Below are 18,119 nucleotides of genomic sequence, written 5' to 3' on the forward strand. Positions count from 1 at the left end.
TACAATGTGACCATTCATAAATCTTGGACGACTCAGAGACTGAGGCTCTTTGTGGGCTGTTCGTTGAATGAGAGCCCTGTCCCGGCAGGCGTGAAGAAACGTGGGGTTTCATCCACACGGGTCTGATAGGTGCACTTGGTGGGATCTTGGTTGGGCCACCCTCCCGGGGAGGGTAATGGTGGAGCTGAATTGCCTCCGTTTGTCCATGACCTGCCTGATAGTGGATTGGTAGAGTCCAAACTCCTTGGAAATATTCCAGCCGGGTGAGTGTCAGCAACTGGTTTTTGGGAGGTCCTCAGAAATCTCCTTTGCTTGAGCCATAACACTCCCAGCATCCCTGTGTCATGAAAATCAGACTTTGATAGTGAATACCCAGAATTCTGTTCTTTAAATAAGGCAGGACCTCCCACACTCACACCTGATTATCATCCCCTTGATTGAAACACCAGACTCTAATTTCCATTTCAGTTGAACAATAATCCCAGAGGTTCACATACTTTTGCCACACACAAATATGTAGCTTTGGATCATTTTCCTAAATAAATACATGAACTAATATAATGTTTTTATGTATTTGTTTAATTGGGTTCTCTTTATCAACTTTTAGGACTTATGTGGAGAACAGATCACTTTTAGGTCATATTTATGCAGAAATATTGAAAATTCGAAAGGGTGCATAAACTTTGAAGTACCACTGTTCTGTTTTTAACAGAAGGTTCTTACTTTTTTGTGTGTGTATGTGTGTCATGTCTTAAAGTTTTTATAATGTTTTTACACTATTTTGGAGATTTAAAGGGGTAACTTTACAAGCATTTGATAATTATTCATCTAAGCTACTTTACAGGAAAATGGTAAGTGCAGAAAAAATTGAGTATACAAGTAAAGTAACACTTGTAAATGACATTCTTAACTGATGATTAAAATACTTTAATCAGTTAAAAAATCTACTCCCATATAGATCAAGTAGGAAAACTTATATAATATAGAAGCCTTTTTATTACAAAGAGTGCACATGTGCAGTAGGATATACTTACTTAAATCAAGTTTCTGGATCCAGAATTATTTTAACCTATATCTAAGTATGGCTGATAGGCTAAGATTTAATTGTTTGTTAGCCTTAGTTTTATTTAGATTGCTTTTTCTGTTGTACAGGATAGCCAACAATGTATATCTATGTTGTTGTTTTCCAGTAGAAGCTACATATAAATGTGACACAATATGGAAATAAAATCTCTTTGGAGCTATTGAAATGCAGGTTGTTTCCCTTTTCTCATCAGTTACTGAAGAGTGCTAACCATCTTGGATGCTGTTTTTCAGTATTAGTGGTGTCTTCATAGCCCTGTTTAGGTTGTAATCTTACCCATGCTTATCTTATGGAACACAGTGCTGGACTAAGTCAAGTTCTTTGACAGCTTGTGAATATTCAGCGCTAAAATTTGTGAAGTCATGCAATGTATGATAAATATTTGTTATCTAAGGGGCTGGAACAGTTTTTCATTTCCCAACTAAAGCCTTTCTGGTTTCTGACAATGAATTTGTTTATGCCAGTTTGCTTTCCTATTTTATAAGTACTAATGGATGCTTAAGAAACAGTAACATTTTACCCTTTAATCTTATTTTATTTCAGGGGATGCAGAGAGCTACCAATGTCACCTATCAAGCCCACCATGTCAGCAGAAATAAGAGGGGTCAGGTGGTAGGGACCAGAAGTGGATTTCGGGGATGCACAGTATGGCTAACAGGTACAAAAGTGCTGCCTATCAAATATGTTTAGTTTAGCCTTTTCCCATTTTTTCCTCAACATCAATAGCAGGGAGAACAAGTTAATAATTCAACGAGCCTAAGTGTCAGGAATATAAAATGTCACATCAGCTTCCTCAATCTGATGCTCTTTTTCTATCTTGCTTTCTATCTTGCTATTTATGTAATACTAATATATTTTTCAGCAACAGTTATTGTGTGCTTCTTTATTGCCTACTAGGCAAATGGTATGTCCTTATTGCAGTGTTGTCCAAACTTGGCCACTTTAAGATGAATGGACTTCAGCTCCCAGAATTCCCCAGCCAGCCAAGAGTTGAAGTCCACTCATCTTAAAGTGGCCAAGTTTGGACAACACTGCCTTATTGGGAAGAGGCGAAAAAAGCATATTATGGCTATTTAAGACATAATGGGTTATATCCAAGTTTTTTTTTAATCATTCATATCTTCCTCTCTGCATCATTCCCAAGGGATTCTCAGACCTCAAAATCATATTCAGGGAGAGCAAGGTAGAGCATATTCCTCACTATTTATATGAAAGAAGAGGAAACACTGGAAATATACAAAAGGAGATTTAGGATCCCCATATAATCTTATTTCAAACAATTATAATTGCACTGGTAAATGTTAATTCATGATGAGTCAGTATAAATACCTTCTTTATCTAGATTGAAAGTGACATTTTAAAAGGAGTCTTCTGACTAAGAATGGATCAAAATGTTAAATTTACATGATTTTATTTAAAGAAAACTATAGAAACTTGGACCAAGGTTGCAGCCCTAAGAATCCTTTTAATTTGTTATTTATAATGGGTACCAGTTTGCTTCTGGATCCAATTCAAGGTGTTGGTTATTACCTTTAAAGCCCTACATGGCATGGGACCAGGTTACCTAAGGGACTGCCTCTCCCCTATGACTTCAACCCATCCCACCTGATCACACAGAGAGGGCATGCTTCGGGCTCCCTCAGTGAAAGAACTTTGATTAGCGGGGTCCAGAAGGCGGGCCTTCTCTGTGGTAGCCCCCACTCTTTGGAACATTCTGCCCCCGGAGGTGCAACTGGCCCCCTCACTCCTGGCCTTCTGTAGGGCCTTGAAGACCTGGTTCTGCCACTTGGCCTGGGGTGGGGAGGGAATACCTCAAGCATGGGGATGGCTAGCCCCATAGAGACCTGCTGTCTTCAGCCCCAGATTCTTCATCTCTTGGACTCTCCTTCCCCTTTTTTAGTAATGCTTTTAATTGATTTTTTTTGTGTGTGTGTGTGTATGTGTGTATATATGTATGTATGTTTTTAATGTTTGTTGTGAGTCACCCAGAGTTCCCCCCATTGATGGGTGGGTGAGAAATTAAATAAATAAATAAAATAAAATAAATAATTGATGATACAAGATACATAAACAATAAATACTTTGCATAGTGTCTTTTATGCACCATGCAATTTTTATGTTCCTTTAAATCATTGACTTGTGGCTGATTTTGGCATAAATATAATAAAGATCATGTTTCTACCACGCTAATATGGTAGGCTGAGCAAGTTTTCATGAGGCTTAAATGCCAGTCCTTCTGTTGTTTTGAACACTGGAACAAATTCTCTACTTGCAAAAATAGTTGTCTGCATTGGGGAAACAAATTAATACTTTGCTTGTTTGAAAATTATGTAGGGCTATCTGGAGCTGGAAAGACTACTGTTAGCATGGCACTTGAAGAATATCTAGTATGCCATGGCATTCCATGCTATACCTTAGATGGTGACAACATCAGACAAGGCCTCAATAAAAATCTAGGTTTTTCACCAGAAGACAGAGAAGAAAATGTACGTCGAATTGCTGAGGTTGCTAAATTATTTGCAGATGCTGGCTTGGTGTGCATTACTAGTTTTATTTCTCCTTATGCCCAGGTGAGCATATTTTCTTGATTTTATAGTATACTTTGCATTTTGCTATTAACAGTTTCCAGAATATGATCAAATAATTCATTCTTGAAAATGGGCAATAGACTCAAGTTAAATTTTGTGTGGGATTCAAGGAGCCCCTTGTACACTTCAGAATGGATAGGTTTTCACCACAATATTACTTGCCAGACTGATGGCTCCCCCAATATAGAGAAGGGATGTTTGCAGGGATGTGAAATCATCATCATCATCATCATCATCATCATCAATCTTCCTCCTCCTAGGAAGGAAACAAAAAGACTATAACACATCCCCTCCAGCAGCCCACATTCAGGTAAGCAGGGATCAGCACCACACAAACAACCAGGCAGAAAACAATAATCGAGGAACTACCAAGGAGGAAACTCTACCCCCAACAAAACTGGCAGGGCAAGCTACTATATATAAACAGGCAGCAAACCCCACACTAACTCACATTGATGATGTTACCTAGTTGGGTAATGAAATGTCTGCAATCAACAACCAAGCTCAAAGAGCACCAAGAACTTTACAGTTCAACCCTGAACTCCAGATATTCTCTTCTATTGGAATAATAATATTTGTTGTTATTGTTGTTATTTATAGGCTGCCTGTTCTGAGCTGTAAGATTCTCCAGTATTTTTGACTACTCTCAGATTCAGATGTGAATATATACAGTTTGACTTTTGCAAACTACAAATATCCTTCAGTGAAAAATAAATCAGTAATTAGTGTTGCAACTGCACAATTCAGGAAGCTGTCAATGGCACTTTGTCCTTCCCAAGTGGCTGAAGTGAATGAAAACTTAATGATAATAAATTGAAAAAGATGTTAGTGATAAATTCTGATTGCAGGAATGATAAAGTGTTTCTTTTACTAGTGATTTGCATTTGGCATGTAATTTTCAAATATAATAAAATATGTTACTCATTTAGTCTTTTTTTCTATAGAGTCGCCTATAAGTTTGATTTCAAATAACTATTACATGATGTGATGGTTCACACATTACATTAAACTAGGATGACTTGATTTGCCATAATACTAAGTCAAATCAATCTACAAATGGACAAGCCGCACTATGGCTTAGAGATGTTTATGAACTTGACCATTGAAGACAAGGGCTTCATCTTGTTAAGCTATAATGTGATTTATTTACTGTTGCACTGAGCAAGGGATAGGAATGATAAGTTCTGATTCTCTGGTTCCATGATTTCAGCTTAAAATGATATATGAATCCCACATTGCAGTTTGTAAATCATGGTTTATGCCTTACAGTTCTGTGTGATCTAAGCAACAATGGTTTGCTCAAATAACTATAATTTTAAAAAATGGGAACCCAGCCAGAATTTTTGCAAATCAAGATTAGTGGGCTGAACTAATTTAATTGCAGTCAGGTTTAGCTACTGAACTAAGCTCACAAGGGAAGGTGGTTGTGTTAACCTTTCCTTATATTAGCACATGTGTAATGGAGCCATAGCTAGATATGCTACATAATAAAGGATTTTGTTTGTCATTTCTTTTCTTTGCTGTTCTTAGGACCGCAACAATGCAAGACAAATTCATGAAGTGGCAAGTCTTCCTTTCTTTGAAGTATTTGTGGATGCTCCATTGTATGTTTGTGAACAGAGAGATGTAAAAGGCCTCTATAAAAAAGCTCGTGCTGGTGAAATTAAAGGTCAATCAATATTTCACCATTTTATCTAGAACACTTAGGCTGGCGTATGTGTTTTTCCCTTCTGTTTTATATTCTATGATAAAAAGCTGAGAGGCTGTTCCTGCTTCATGCTGTAATGTGGTTTGTTTACTTTGGCTTAAAATGATGCTTGAACCTAGGCAAACCACAGTCTAATACAGTATTTCTCAACCTTGGCAGCTTTAAGATGTGTGGACTTCAGCTCCCAGAATTCCCCAGCCAGCATGCTGGCTGGGAAATTCTGGGAGTTGAAGTCCACACATCTTAAAGTTGCCAAAGTTGAGAAACACTGGTCTAATATAATATTAGCCACTACTAGTTGTATTAAATGCTATGTTAAGTCACAGTTCTTAAGGCTACAGAAGAAAGCTTGTATCATTTGTCCTTCAGGCTTAGAAGCATTTTTTGGTTGTTGTTAAACATCTCTTTTGATCTGTCCGCAGATGAAAAGATGCTCTCTAGTTGCTTTTTTGTTAAGATATATCTCCAGAGGGATATTATCTCACTCTAGTCACTGGAGTAATGAATCAAGATGGATTATAATGGGATGTCTTTCTGTAGGTGATACTAATGTTCATTAAATGTTTATATAAATTGTAATTCTTTACAATTATCTGACATTCCAAACCAAACACATTAGCTGAGCCAGAATACTGTGGCACTGCTAAACTTCCATAACTGAAAAAGGAACTGTGGTTTAGCTACTGCAGAACAAGATAACATATTTAAAAGTTTTAAGTACTTCTTTCCTCAACCATTAATGATTAACGTTTACTTGCTTAAATAGTTTTTTTTCTTTAAAATCTTTGCTAATATCACTAAACATTTAAGTTTGTCTGGGTTCTTTTGACTTTCAAACTTGTGAACAATAGTAAATATTCAGCTACGTTAATTTGCTAGGATGTTTAAGGATTAAATGCCTAAATTTGTACTATAGGAAACACTTTGATCCAGCTTTGCACTGATCTGGTAAAAAAAACAAACAGCTTCTAATGTCTGGCTACAAACTACATTATATTCTAAACGCTGTTCCCACTCTCCTCCCTCTTTTTTTCATAATTCTACAAATTCTACAACCGAATGTAGATATATTAAAAACATGAATCAATAGTAAGAATTGGATTTCAGGGGAACTAAAATGCTTTTCAGTTCTGGTTCAGTTATTATTCATAGAAGAACTGGTAAAGACCAGGAATGTTGATGCAGTTGCCAAAGCAGTCAAGCTGTATGTTAATTTTATCGTGTGTTGTTCACTTCCTTATTATTTTAAACTAAAATATGTGTGAGGCCTCCATGCAGGCCATCAGCAGAAAAGTAAAAATCCCACCTGAAGAGATGAAGTGTATTATGCTTTGTTTTTCATACAGGTTTTACTGGCATTGACTCAGAGTATGAGAAACCTGAAGCTCCTGAGTTGGTGCTCAAAACAGATTCCTGTGATGTCAATGACTGCATTCAACAAGTTGTGGAACTTCTGCAAGAAAGGGTATGAAGACTCTAAATGCTGAGTTCTAAACTTCCCCTTTGCTCATCCTGTTATTGCTTCCCCTTCAATCTTTCCCCCTGTCTATGTGCTGGGATATGTCTACAGAGAGAAAGCCTCACAAACACATTTAAGATATTTATATGAGGTGAAACCCAGTATTCTAGACCATAGGAACAATTTTGTGCATTTGAATTTTCCCCCTATTTTTCCCTTGATTAGCCATTTGGAGAAAAGAACCACTATGAAGAACTAATGTATAGATCCAATATAGTATTTTTCTATGCTTCAACTTTAAGCAGAATTCATTGTTAGGGGCTGAACTCACACTAGGAAGAGATAGGTCCAGTTTCTTCATGAATAGCATAATATGTGAATGTAGTGTGAATGGTTGGTTTTATTGTTACTGCACTGATTTGGCATCTTTGAAATGGGATACAATAAAATGGGAGTATGAGGCATAAATTTGAGTATTAACTATCTATTATACTGCAGAAACTTCACAAGAGGAAAAGTTATTGTGTTCCAAAAGGCAACTTGTAACAAGAGCCGTGAGATTGCAGATGTGTTAGAATGGTTCCCTGGTCAGGAAACGTAGGATTAGAAGTGACCTCAGAAAACTTCCCACCACCATTCTCCTTGAAGGAGAATCTCTTTATGTGAGTTTGTGAAATGGAAATGCCTTTTTTTCTCTTTTTGTAATGCTATAAATAAATGAAGACTAAAGGTTAATACCTGACTTAAATGTTAGCTAGATTAGTGTGCATTTATATAACATAGTTGGAGTCCTTGTCTGATTTTTATCAGACAGCTCATGGAAACTTGGAAGTGCTGCAACTGCTACCTAAACACGTAAGATAAAGATATGAAGTTGATGTTGCCAAGGCTTCCATTGGGTAGCAAATAAAGGTGAATTGTAAGCCACAAAACTCTGTTACCAAGAGAAATGTGAGGGCCAAAGCTGGCAGGCAAGGAGGCTGGACATGGTCAAAATAGCATTATTGCTGTGGTCTAGATATAACCCTGACAAGGGAAATAAGAGATTAGTATCACTATAGTGAAATCTCTTTTACTGTATGATTAACATAAAAAAGGAAACTTCTTTTATTTTTTCCAACCCAACAAAAAGTTGGAAAGAACTTTCTCCTTTCCATCAACATAATTCTCTGAATACTGAACAAAACAGGACCAGATTAGGTGTGATGATGGGGAGACAGCTAGGAAAGAAAGATTGACATGGGTTCAAAAGTGGGCTGGATCAGCCCAAAGTACACAGGTAAACATCTCAAAATATTCCCCCCAGGGGAGAAGCAGTTGGGTAGTAGCTCAGAACCTATTCTAAGCCCCTTCCCTCCTCTCTTTAGGTCGCAGGACCCAGAGTGGAGCAAAGGCAGCTTGTCTTATGCTTCCCAGTGCTCACATACACACAAACATCTGGCTGCTGATGATAAAAGAATTCCTGAAAGCATGCTTTACATGCTTTTTCTACCTTGTGTAACCATTTAATTCAGCTAAATCTTCTAGTTTGCCCAATACTGTTGATCAGTAATCTATTTTTTGTACTGTATTCCTTAGAACCTATAAGTTATTACTATGTCTAGGATCTGTTGATGTCATTCTTTTGTCTATATAGTCGTGAGGAAAATTGTTTTGAGTGGATAAGAAACTATGGTTTAGAATCAAAGGAGAGAAAACAGTGGGCCCTATAAACAGACCTGGATGAAATGTTTTCAGCTGAGTTATAAATATGCTTTGCTTTTGTTTTTCTATGTAAAGTATATGGTAAGGGAAAGTTTGTCATTTACTGAGTCATTCAGACTACTAGATTTTGGTGAAATATCTTTTCTAATGTAAATGATGAATCTCTTAGAATCCTAGAATTGCGTATTGTTCAAGTAAGATTTATTCTACAGGCTCAGTCCATTGTACATCTTCACATAACTAGTCATTCCCCAAAAGTTGCTTCTGAACTACTCAGGTAAAATATTTGGAAACAACATTCCTGGAATATTTTCAAAATCAGTATTGTTGAAGGAGAATGTCAAAGATTAGCAAGTTAAAACCGTTCCATTGGAAATAATACTGTCAGGCCCAGCCCAAGAACAATGGTGAAACAGTCCAGTGGAGTTCAGTTCCTTTATTTGTTTACATCATATAGACAGAGTCTTGCCAGACTAAATCTCTACTACTGCAGCTAGTGGATATATCCTGGGAAATTCTAAGGAGTGGCTATCCTGAACCTCTTATGCTTCCCACGCTCCCTTTGTGGACTGTGTTGTCTTTTGTCTCCTTTCTCTTCCTGGAATGCACCCCCTCCTTCCTGATAGCCTTGCTCTCTGCCGCAATCCACCACATCACCCGCCCCTTCGTAGATACATTCCATCTCATCGTCCCCTTATTCAAAGTCGGACTCCCCCTCTGAGTTCTCGGTACCTGGGCAGCATACTGCAACCCACCACAGCACCCTCCCCTTTGTAGATACATTCCATCACAAATACAAGGCTAAGACTAAAGCTATTCCCATCCTGCAGGCAGGTAGGGATTCATAATTCGTTTTGCGTATCTTGAAGTTAATCTACTTTATTCAGAACACATACACAATTAAAAATCATTTCCTAAAAAAATCCCCAGACATTATATATTTAATATCTAGCCCCACTGTATTCTCATGAACCATCAAGCACACACACACACTTTTTTTTTTGCTAATTTATTATTATTTATTACATTTGTATGCCGCCCATCTCCCCCAATGGGTGACTCTGGGTGGCTCACAATTAAAATAAAAAACCCATAAACAATTAAAAATACCCCATAAATAATTAAAATTAATTAAACCATTAAAAATCAATTGTAAAAAACAAACCCTATACATAAATACTAAAAAATTCAAGATGACAGGGGGCAAAGTCAATCACCCCACAAGCCACCTCCACTGGTGGGAGCCCCCATCCAGCCCCCAGGCCTTCTGGCACAGCCAGGATTTCACACCTTTCCTGAGCCTTCATGAGAGTGGGGGCACACTGTGCCTTGTGAGGTAGGTTGTTCCACAGAGCGGGGGGCCACAGCAGAAAAGTCCCTCTTCCTAGATCCCACCAGATGAAATTCCTTGACTGGTGGGGTCTGCAACATGCCCCTTCTGCCAGACCAAGTGGGATGGGCTGATATAACAGGGGCAAGACGGCTCCTCAGATAACCTGGCCTTGTGCCATAAAGGACTTTAAAGGTGATAACTGTCAGGTTCAGCCCAAAGAACTCCACGAGACAGTGCAGTACAGTTCTGTTGCATTTATTAGCTTCACCTCAATACAGAAATTTCTCCAGACTGAACCTAAGTTCCCAAGCCAGCAAGCCACAATACCCTGAATTCCTTAGGGTGGTGCCAGTCTCATCTTCTTAAACTTCCCACGCTCCTGTTGAGTGCTAAGGAAACACTTATCTCCCTGAGTGTGGCCTTCATAACACCATTCCATCACAATAACCAACACCTTGAATCGGACCCGGAAGCAGACCAGCAGCCAATGCAGCTTGCATAACAGTGGTGTTATATATGCCCCCTTAGGGCATTCAGAACTGTCCGCACCGCAGCATTCTGCACCAGCTGTAGCTTCTGGATGCTCTTCAAGGGTAGCCCCATGTAGAGCGCATTGCAGTAATCCAGCCAGGACGTGACCAGGGCATGAGTGACTGTGCAGAGGGCCTCCTGATTGAGGAAGGGGCGTAACTGTCGCACAATACGAAGTTGCATAAAGGCCCTCCTAGCCACGACTGCCACCTGCTCTTCTAACAGAAGTCGTGAGTCCAGGAGGACCCCCAGATTACGCACCGGGTCTGTCTGGGGTAGTGCGACCCCATCAAGAACCAAAGATGATTAACTCCTAGATTTTGAGGCTCCCCATACCCACAGCCATTCCATCTTACCAGGGTTCAGTTGAAGCCTGTTGGCCCCCATCCAGGCCCCTACAGCCTCCAGGCACTGCGAGAGGGTAGCCACAGCACCACTTAGGTCACCCGGGATGGAGATGTATAATTGGGTATGATCAGCATACTGATGATACCTCATCCCATGGTGCCGGATGATCTCACCCAGTGGTTTCATGTAGATGTTAAATAGCAGCGAGACCACTGAACAGTAGGGGCCATGAGTTGGGCCTCTTGCTCCCTATCAACACCGATTGGGTTCAGCCTTGGAGAAAGGAGCTGAACCAGCACAGCACTGTGCCACCCAGCCCCAGCCCCAGCAGCCGACCCAAAAGGATACCATGGTCGATGGTATCGAAAGCCGCTGAGAGGTCAAGAAGAGCAAGGATGGACGCATTATCCATATCCCGCTCTCGCCAAAGATCATCCAAAAGTGCGACCAGTGCTGTTCCTGTCCCATAACCAAGCCTGAAACCTGACTGATAGGGGTCCAAATAATCTGTTTCCTCCAGGATCCTCTGAAGCTGCCGCGTGACCACCTTTTCCACCACTTTTCCTAGAAAGGGAAGGTGGGAGACTGGATGAAAATCGTCCAGAAGGGTGGGATCTAGCAATGGTTTCTTGAGGAGGGGGCAGACCAAAGCCTCCTTGAAAGGCTTTGGGAACACCCCCTCCTGCAAGGATGAATTGACCACCGCCAGTGTCCACTCTAAAGTCACTTCCTTGGTGGCTTTAACTAACCAGGAGGCACAAGGATCTAGAATACAGGTAGCCACACTAACAGCTCCGAGGACCCTGTCCACTTCTTCAGAGGCAACAGGATCAAACCGTTCCCAGATAACTGGGTAAGAACGTGCCCTGGGCAACTCCACTGGGCCCGCCTCACACTTGGCCTCCAATTGAGAATGGATCTGAGCTATTTTATCCACCAGGTGTTCAGCAAATTCCTCTGAACAGCCCTGTAAATAGTCCTCTGAGCCCTCCCTACCCAGGAGGGACCGAGTGATCCTGAACAGGGCTGCTGGACGACACTCTGAGAATGCACTAAAAGCGGAGAAATACTGGCTTTTCGCCACCCTTACTGCTACTAGGTAGGCCTTAATAGCAGCTCTAACCCATGTTCGGTCGGACTTGTCCCTAATTTTCCACCAGTGGTGTTCTAGATGTCTCTTAGCCCTTTTCAGCTCCCTTAACTCCTCCATAAACTATGGGGAGTGCTGGGGTGATGGGCCAAGAGAGGCTGCACAGGCGCGATCTTGTCCAAGGCCCCACCCACCTCCTTATTCCAGGCTGCGGCCAGGGCCTCTGCTGGACCGTGCAGCAGAGTCTCGGGATCAACCCCCAGCTCCCTTTGGAACCCTCGCAGACCAGGGGCGGACTGTTCGAATAGGTCCTGCCTCCCTAATCAAAGGCTTGTTACTTTGGGCAGAGATGCTAGAATTCTCAAAAGCCTGTTGTGAGATGTTTGTTAGGCACTTGGAGAGTAGATTTGCTGGCATAGATTTCATCACTGATACACTTCTATAGAAAGTGTACAGTTTTTATCTAATTCTATTTGTATCATTTAACAAGACGTTGTAGCTGGGTAAATTAAGGTAATGTGAGTTAAAGATAAATGCATTTGTACCTATGTCAAAGTCATTACCTTATGTCAATTCCATTGTAATGGGGACCAATAGGCATTTTAGTTGTATCTTTTTGTTTTTTTAAGTAACATTAATTCTCACGTCAAAGCACAACCTTCAAGTTATCACTAGAGGGCCTTCTAAGATAGTCTTCCCACTGAGCAGTTGTGACTTAGTAGGAGCTAAGGATCTATTTGTAATCTAAACCAGTGTTTAATCACTGTGCATATACAGTACTGTGCAAAGGTTTTAGGCAGGTGTGAAAAATATGCTGTAAAATAAGAATGTTTTCAAAAATATACATGAACCAGGACTATTAGATTTACTAATATTTTAAAATCTTTAAAATACTTGCACTTTTTGTGAAATCAGCCTAATTTTAAAATTTTGTTGATATGCTAATGTTTGCCTTTTGGTGCATTATTGAAATGCAGATACTGTACATACACACATTGTGTCTTATGTTTGAACTAGCAGATTTGATAAGAATCTTACAATATGACTAATTTTTTGCTCAGACCAAACTACACTGAAGCCAAACAGGACCAGAGTAGAAAAAATAGAGCAGAATCTGTAAAAGTGAAATGTTCAAATAACTTTAAAAAATTCCTCATAAAATGATTTTTCCACTTGTGTTCATGTGAAAAAACAGACCTTTTAATGTTACATAAATAAACTCCAATTCTTAGGAGTTTGATAAGAATTTTTTTAGCAGACATTGTTATTTTTTCAAAATAAAACAATATACATTTAAATGTTTCTCTGTATACAAATCTAATCTCTATGTTTGATAAAACATTAATATGGTGTTTTGTTTTTAACAGTAAATTTTGGCATATGTTTATAATTCTTAACTAGTTTCTATCCAGTGTATAATCGAAGTTCTGTAAATAAAACATTTTATTACTTTAATGATGTGAATTCATTAAAAAGTTCCAACTTCTGAAGCTGTTGGTCATAACTCCATATATGTTTTAAGTACAGAGGTATGAGACATTTATGATGCAGGAAGGACTTCTACAATTATCAATTAAAGAAGGTAATATTTACTATTAAAATAGTTATGAAATCATGCAATAGTACAATTGCATTTTCTAATAGAAGAGAATATACGTAGCTCAGGGTTGAACTGTGGAGTCCTTGGTGTGCTCTGAGCTTGGTTGCTTGCAGACGTTTCATTACCGGAGTAAGTAGCTTCTTCACTGTACAACCTGAGCAAACAACCAAGCTCAGAGAGCACCAAGGACTCCACAGTTGCATTTTCTGTTATTGGGAAATGTAATTTGTGCATTCTATCAGCGTGATTGCCGCCTTCTGTAGGCAAGTAGAAACTATATTTATATTGCATCTCTTCATATGCTGAAAATAAAATGGATGACTTTCATGAATACCTGGATTGATATTTTAGACTTGTTTGATGCAAAAATCGCTGTAGTTTTTGCACAAATCTGATGGAACATGTGCTATATTTTTAGTTGTTTCAAGATTGAAACCAGGCTTGGATATTATTTTGTCCCAGATTTTCCAAACAGCATTGCTTAAGAGTTTTTTATGCAATAATAAGGGTAGTCACATCTAGGGCCTCTTGAAGCCAGTAGTGCTTGTCTTTGCATCTGTCAGTATGTAGGGTCATGTATATCTTCAGAGGACCAAATGGCAGCTGCCCAGATGTTACAAGCACAAACCTTTGTGGCAGATTGTATTTCTAAATGCTTTGGTGGATGTTTTTCAAATAATCAGCTTTTGCTTATAAACAATCCATCTTCATAGGACAGCAGTTGCTGTTTCCTTTGAGAATCCTTTCCCGTATTAATTTCTCATTGATGTACCCACTGTATCCTATTAAGCTGTTTACTTAAACTACGCTAATTAGGCTTAGATAGAGGATTCCCAGCTCATCTAGTTTCTGTATCTCTGGAGAAATTTCTTAATCCTGCTGAAGATATTACTTGCAGTAAATGGCAGAACTGAAGAGCAGACATTAGTGTTTGTTATGACTTGTGAACGACTGCATTAGTTTAGGAAACTTCAGGGTATTTTTCCAGTTTCAAAATCAAAGCATAACTGACAGCTTTGTAAATATTATATAGCTCTTACTTGGGATGAGGGGAGAGGCTGCTTAGGCACCAAACTTCTAAACTGTTTTTAGTTATGAATAATTTTTGGGATTTGTCATTGGCAAGAAATTAACTTTGTGGTAACTCCATCATGTTCCTTTCCCACTTGAGTGTTGTTCTGGTTGTCTGCATACTTCTATGTTCTGTTTGGCAAATGTTATGTTATACTGGTTTAATCTAAAATACGTTCTTGTGAAAGGCAGTTATGTTACTTTAGTGCCATGTTGTTTGGTCTTCCTTAGCTAAAATGAATTTAGGCCACACTTGCTATTATATAATTGAGGAAAATTTGATTATAACATTAAGAAAATGTTTCATATTTCTCCCATTGCCACATTTTGGGTCTCATATAAAGATGAACCAGAGAGGGTAGAAAAGTGTTCAGATGGATGTTTTCTCTACATTTTAAAATAACAATTATTGTGGGAATAAGTATATCCTTCCATTTTGCTCCTTTTTCATAAGCAGCAACAGAAGCAGCATTGCTTTGCCTTTAGAGCAGATTAGTAAAATATGTAGTTCCTGAACTTAATTATTGATTGTCAATAATTAATAAATACCCTGTGTATTTCAAAAAAATTAGAAAAGAACGATAAGACCTGCAAGAACCTGCCCAGACATAAGGATTCTTTTCTTAGCCAGGCACTGAATTTAATCAAATTTAGTTAAGGATTGGCCTATAAATATATAGTTGAGACCACAGTTTGGAATGAATTCCCAAAGCTTAACTTGCATTGATGATGATTGAAGAGCATTTGTCTTGGACTTATGCTGATAGAGGCTCAGGTAGATGTCTTATTCCAGAACTGGTTTATGAAGCATGGAGTTGGTGTGGTTGCTGAATCCTCCTCTCTTGTGTTGCTCCTCCCACCCTTCTACCTATCCTGGGCTAGTTTTGGAATGAAGATCCTGACCGTATTAAACAGAGATCCATGCTATGACCAAGCTAGGGATGCTGATTAATCAGTCAGCTAAGAAAATAAACCAGTCATTTGCTAATGGACATGCAAAAGCCTTCGATTGTGTGGATCACAACAAACTCTGGCAAATTCTTAAATAGATGGGGGTACCAGACCATCTTACCTGTCTCCTAAGAAATCTGTATGCGGGCCAAGAAGCAACAGTTAGAACCAGTCATGGAACAACCGATTGGTTCAAAATAGGGAAAGGAGTACGACAAGGCTGTATACTGTCACCCTGCTTATTTAACCTATATGCAGAGTACATCATGAGAAATGCCAGGCTGGAAGAATCACAAGCCGGAATTAAGATTGCAGGGAGAATCATCAATAATCTCAGATATGCAGACGATACCACCCTAATGGCAGAAAGTGAAGAAGAACTAAAGGGCCTCTTGATGAGGGTGAAGGAGGAGAGTGCAAAAGCTGGCTTGAAACTCAACATTAAAAAAACTAAGATCATGGCATCTGGACCCATCAATTCCTGGCAAATAGAAGGGGTAGAAATGGAAGCAGTAACAGACTTCATTTATTTGGGCTCCAAGATCACCGCAGACAGAGACTGCAGCCATGAAATTAAAAGACGCTTGCTCCTTGGGAGGAAAGCTATGGCAAACCTAGATAGCATATTAAAAAGCAGAGACATCACCTTGCCGACAAAGATCCGCATAGTCAAAGCTATGGTTTTTCCAGTAGTAATGTATGGCTGTGAGAGCTGGACCATAAAGAAGGCTGAGCGCTGAAGAATTGATGCCTTTGAACTGTGGTGCTGGAGAAGACTCTTAAGAGTCCCCTGGACTGCTAGGAAGTCAAACCAGTCAATCTTAAAAGGAAATCAACCCTGATTGCTCATTGGAAGGACTGATAATGAAGCTTAAGCTCAGATACTTTGGTCACCTAATGCGAAGAGAGGAGTCTTTGGAAAAGACCCTGATGCTGGGAAAGATTGAAGGCAAAAGGAGAAGAGGACGGCAGAGAATGAGATGGTTAGATAGCATCACTGAAGCAATGAGCATGAAACTGAGCAAACTCAGGGAGGCAGTGAAGGACAGGAAGGCCTGGCGCAATATGGTTCATGGGGTCACGAAGAGTCGGACACGACTTAACGACTGAACAACAAAACAAAGTGATGGAAATCATACCAAACCCTCAATGGGGATTGCAGGTGGTGAGGGAGGGCAGTACCTGCTTCTTGCAGAAATAGCCATTACCATCATGGGGTCGCTTACCTTTGCTTTTGTTTTTCAGCAGCAAGGAATAAATGGTTGTCTCTTATAGTTAACTTGCCTGCTTCTTTTGAAAAGCTGTACTTCCTCTAATGCTGCCTCTTTCTTAGTCCACTGAAGTTGTCCTTAGAGCACAAGGCAATCGTTTGGGGAGCAACTGCTACATCTTCACACTTGTTTTTCTCACTGGACAATTGCCCATTCTCAGTGCCTGGAGAAGGCAGATGAAGGATAAGGGATTGTGGTAGTTGCAGTTGATATGAGCAGTGCTTTATGTAACATGACTTGGAGGGGTGGGGCGGAAGCAAATGGTTTTCCACTTTCTTTGAAGGCAGCAGCATGGACCTAGTCCTCCCTGCCCCAGTTCTCTAAAAAGTGAAAAAGAAAGAGGAGCAGAAAAGCCACTGCCTTTTCTTGCTAGTATGTTTTCTCCCAGGAGAACACAGAGGAGATGGAATTGTTGGGATATGTGTACCTGAGCCTTTCAGAATTGGAGTTCTCTCCTCTGTTCCCTTTCTGCCTCCCTTGTGATAGATAGCTCTGGCTGCATAGAATTCTCTGCCTACAAATATATAGGGCTGTAAGGGAATACTGAATGTTTCACACCTCGTAGAATTCTCTGGGTGCTGCATTTTCCAGAAATAGCGCTGCTAAAACAAGTGTTTCCTCAGACAGCTCAAGTAGTAAACTAATAGCACAAATCCAACTGACATTGTGAAAATTGGCTTTAAGCATTCAAGATGCTTAAATAACTCTTTTATTCATCCATTTTTCCATAGGATATTGTACCAGTGGATGCCTCTTATGAGGTGAAAGAACTATATGTGCCTGAAAACAAGCTTAAACTGGCCAAAACAGATGCAGAAACATTGCCAACTCTGGAAATAAATAAGGTAGTGGGGAGTTTACATAAGTAACTATAGTACCTCACTTGTTCACATATAACCTAAGTTAGTTATTTGTTCTACACATCTTTTCTTACCTGTAAATCTTTGTCGTGCTTTATGCTATGAAGAAAAAACTCTCCCAGTCATCCAAATTGCAAAAACATTTGTTTTACTGCCAGAAGTGCTTTTGTCCATCTGAACTGATCTGGTGAATATGTATTTATAAGCCTGGCTCAGTTTTGAAAGATAAACACAAAAAAGAAAGAGATAATTATTTTCCAGCCTCAAGTTCAGCACATTTTCCCTAAATGCCAATGATTCTGGCAAACCTTTTTCTTAAGTATTGATATCACTGACATTACTAGATTGGCCTATTTTATTTTGCTAACCAATCATGCAGTGTTTCTGTATTTTCTACAGCATCTTTCTTGCATTTGCAGAGTTTGTTCCCTTAATTCTATCCAGCTATTTCTTACTTTCACTGTGTTTTAAGTGTTCTTTTTCTACTTTTGATTAGCTTTAGTTTCTACTATTTTACTGAT

At 39.4% G+C, this 18,119-nt stretch overlaps 1 protein-coding gene across 2 annotated transcripts in view; it reads left to right on the top strand.

The window, feature by feature from the left end:
- PAPSS1 (3'-phosphoadenosine 5'-phosphosulfate synthase 1) overlaps positions 1-18,119 on the top strand; it is a 49,977-nt gene that overhangs the window by 897 nt on the left and 30,961 nt on the right. For both annotated transcript variants that reach the window (XM_088132994.1, XM_025169923.2), the window contains exons 2-6: positions 1,628-1,742; positions 3,419-3,654; positions 5,203-5,341; positions 6,727-6,845; positions 17,470-17,583. In XM_088132994.1, coding sequence (XP_087989120.1) covers positions 1,628-1,742; positions 3,419-3,654; positions 5,203-5,341; positions 6,727-6,845; positions 17,470-17,583 — 723 coding nt within the window. The remainder of the gene's footprint in view (positions 1-1,627; positions 1,743-3,418; positions 3,655-5,202; positions 5,342-6,726; positions 6,846-17,469; positions 17,584-18,119) is intronic.

Source organism: Python bivittatus, unplaced genomic scaffold, assembly GCF_059951505.1.
Source record: "Python bivittatus isolate LINGU-HERP-01145 unplaced genomic scaffold, Pbiv_v1 ctg000070_np1212, whole genome shotgun sequence".
In the NCBI taxonomy this organism is placed as follows: domain Eukaryota; kingdom Metazoa; phylum Chordata; class Lepidosauria; order Squamata; family Pythonidae; genus Python; species Python bivittatus.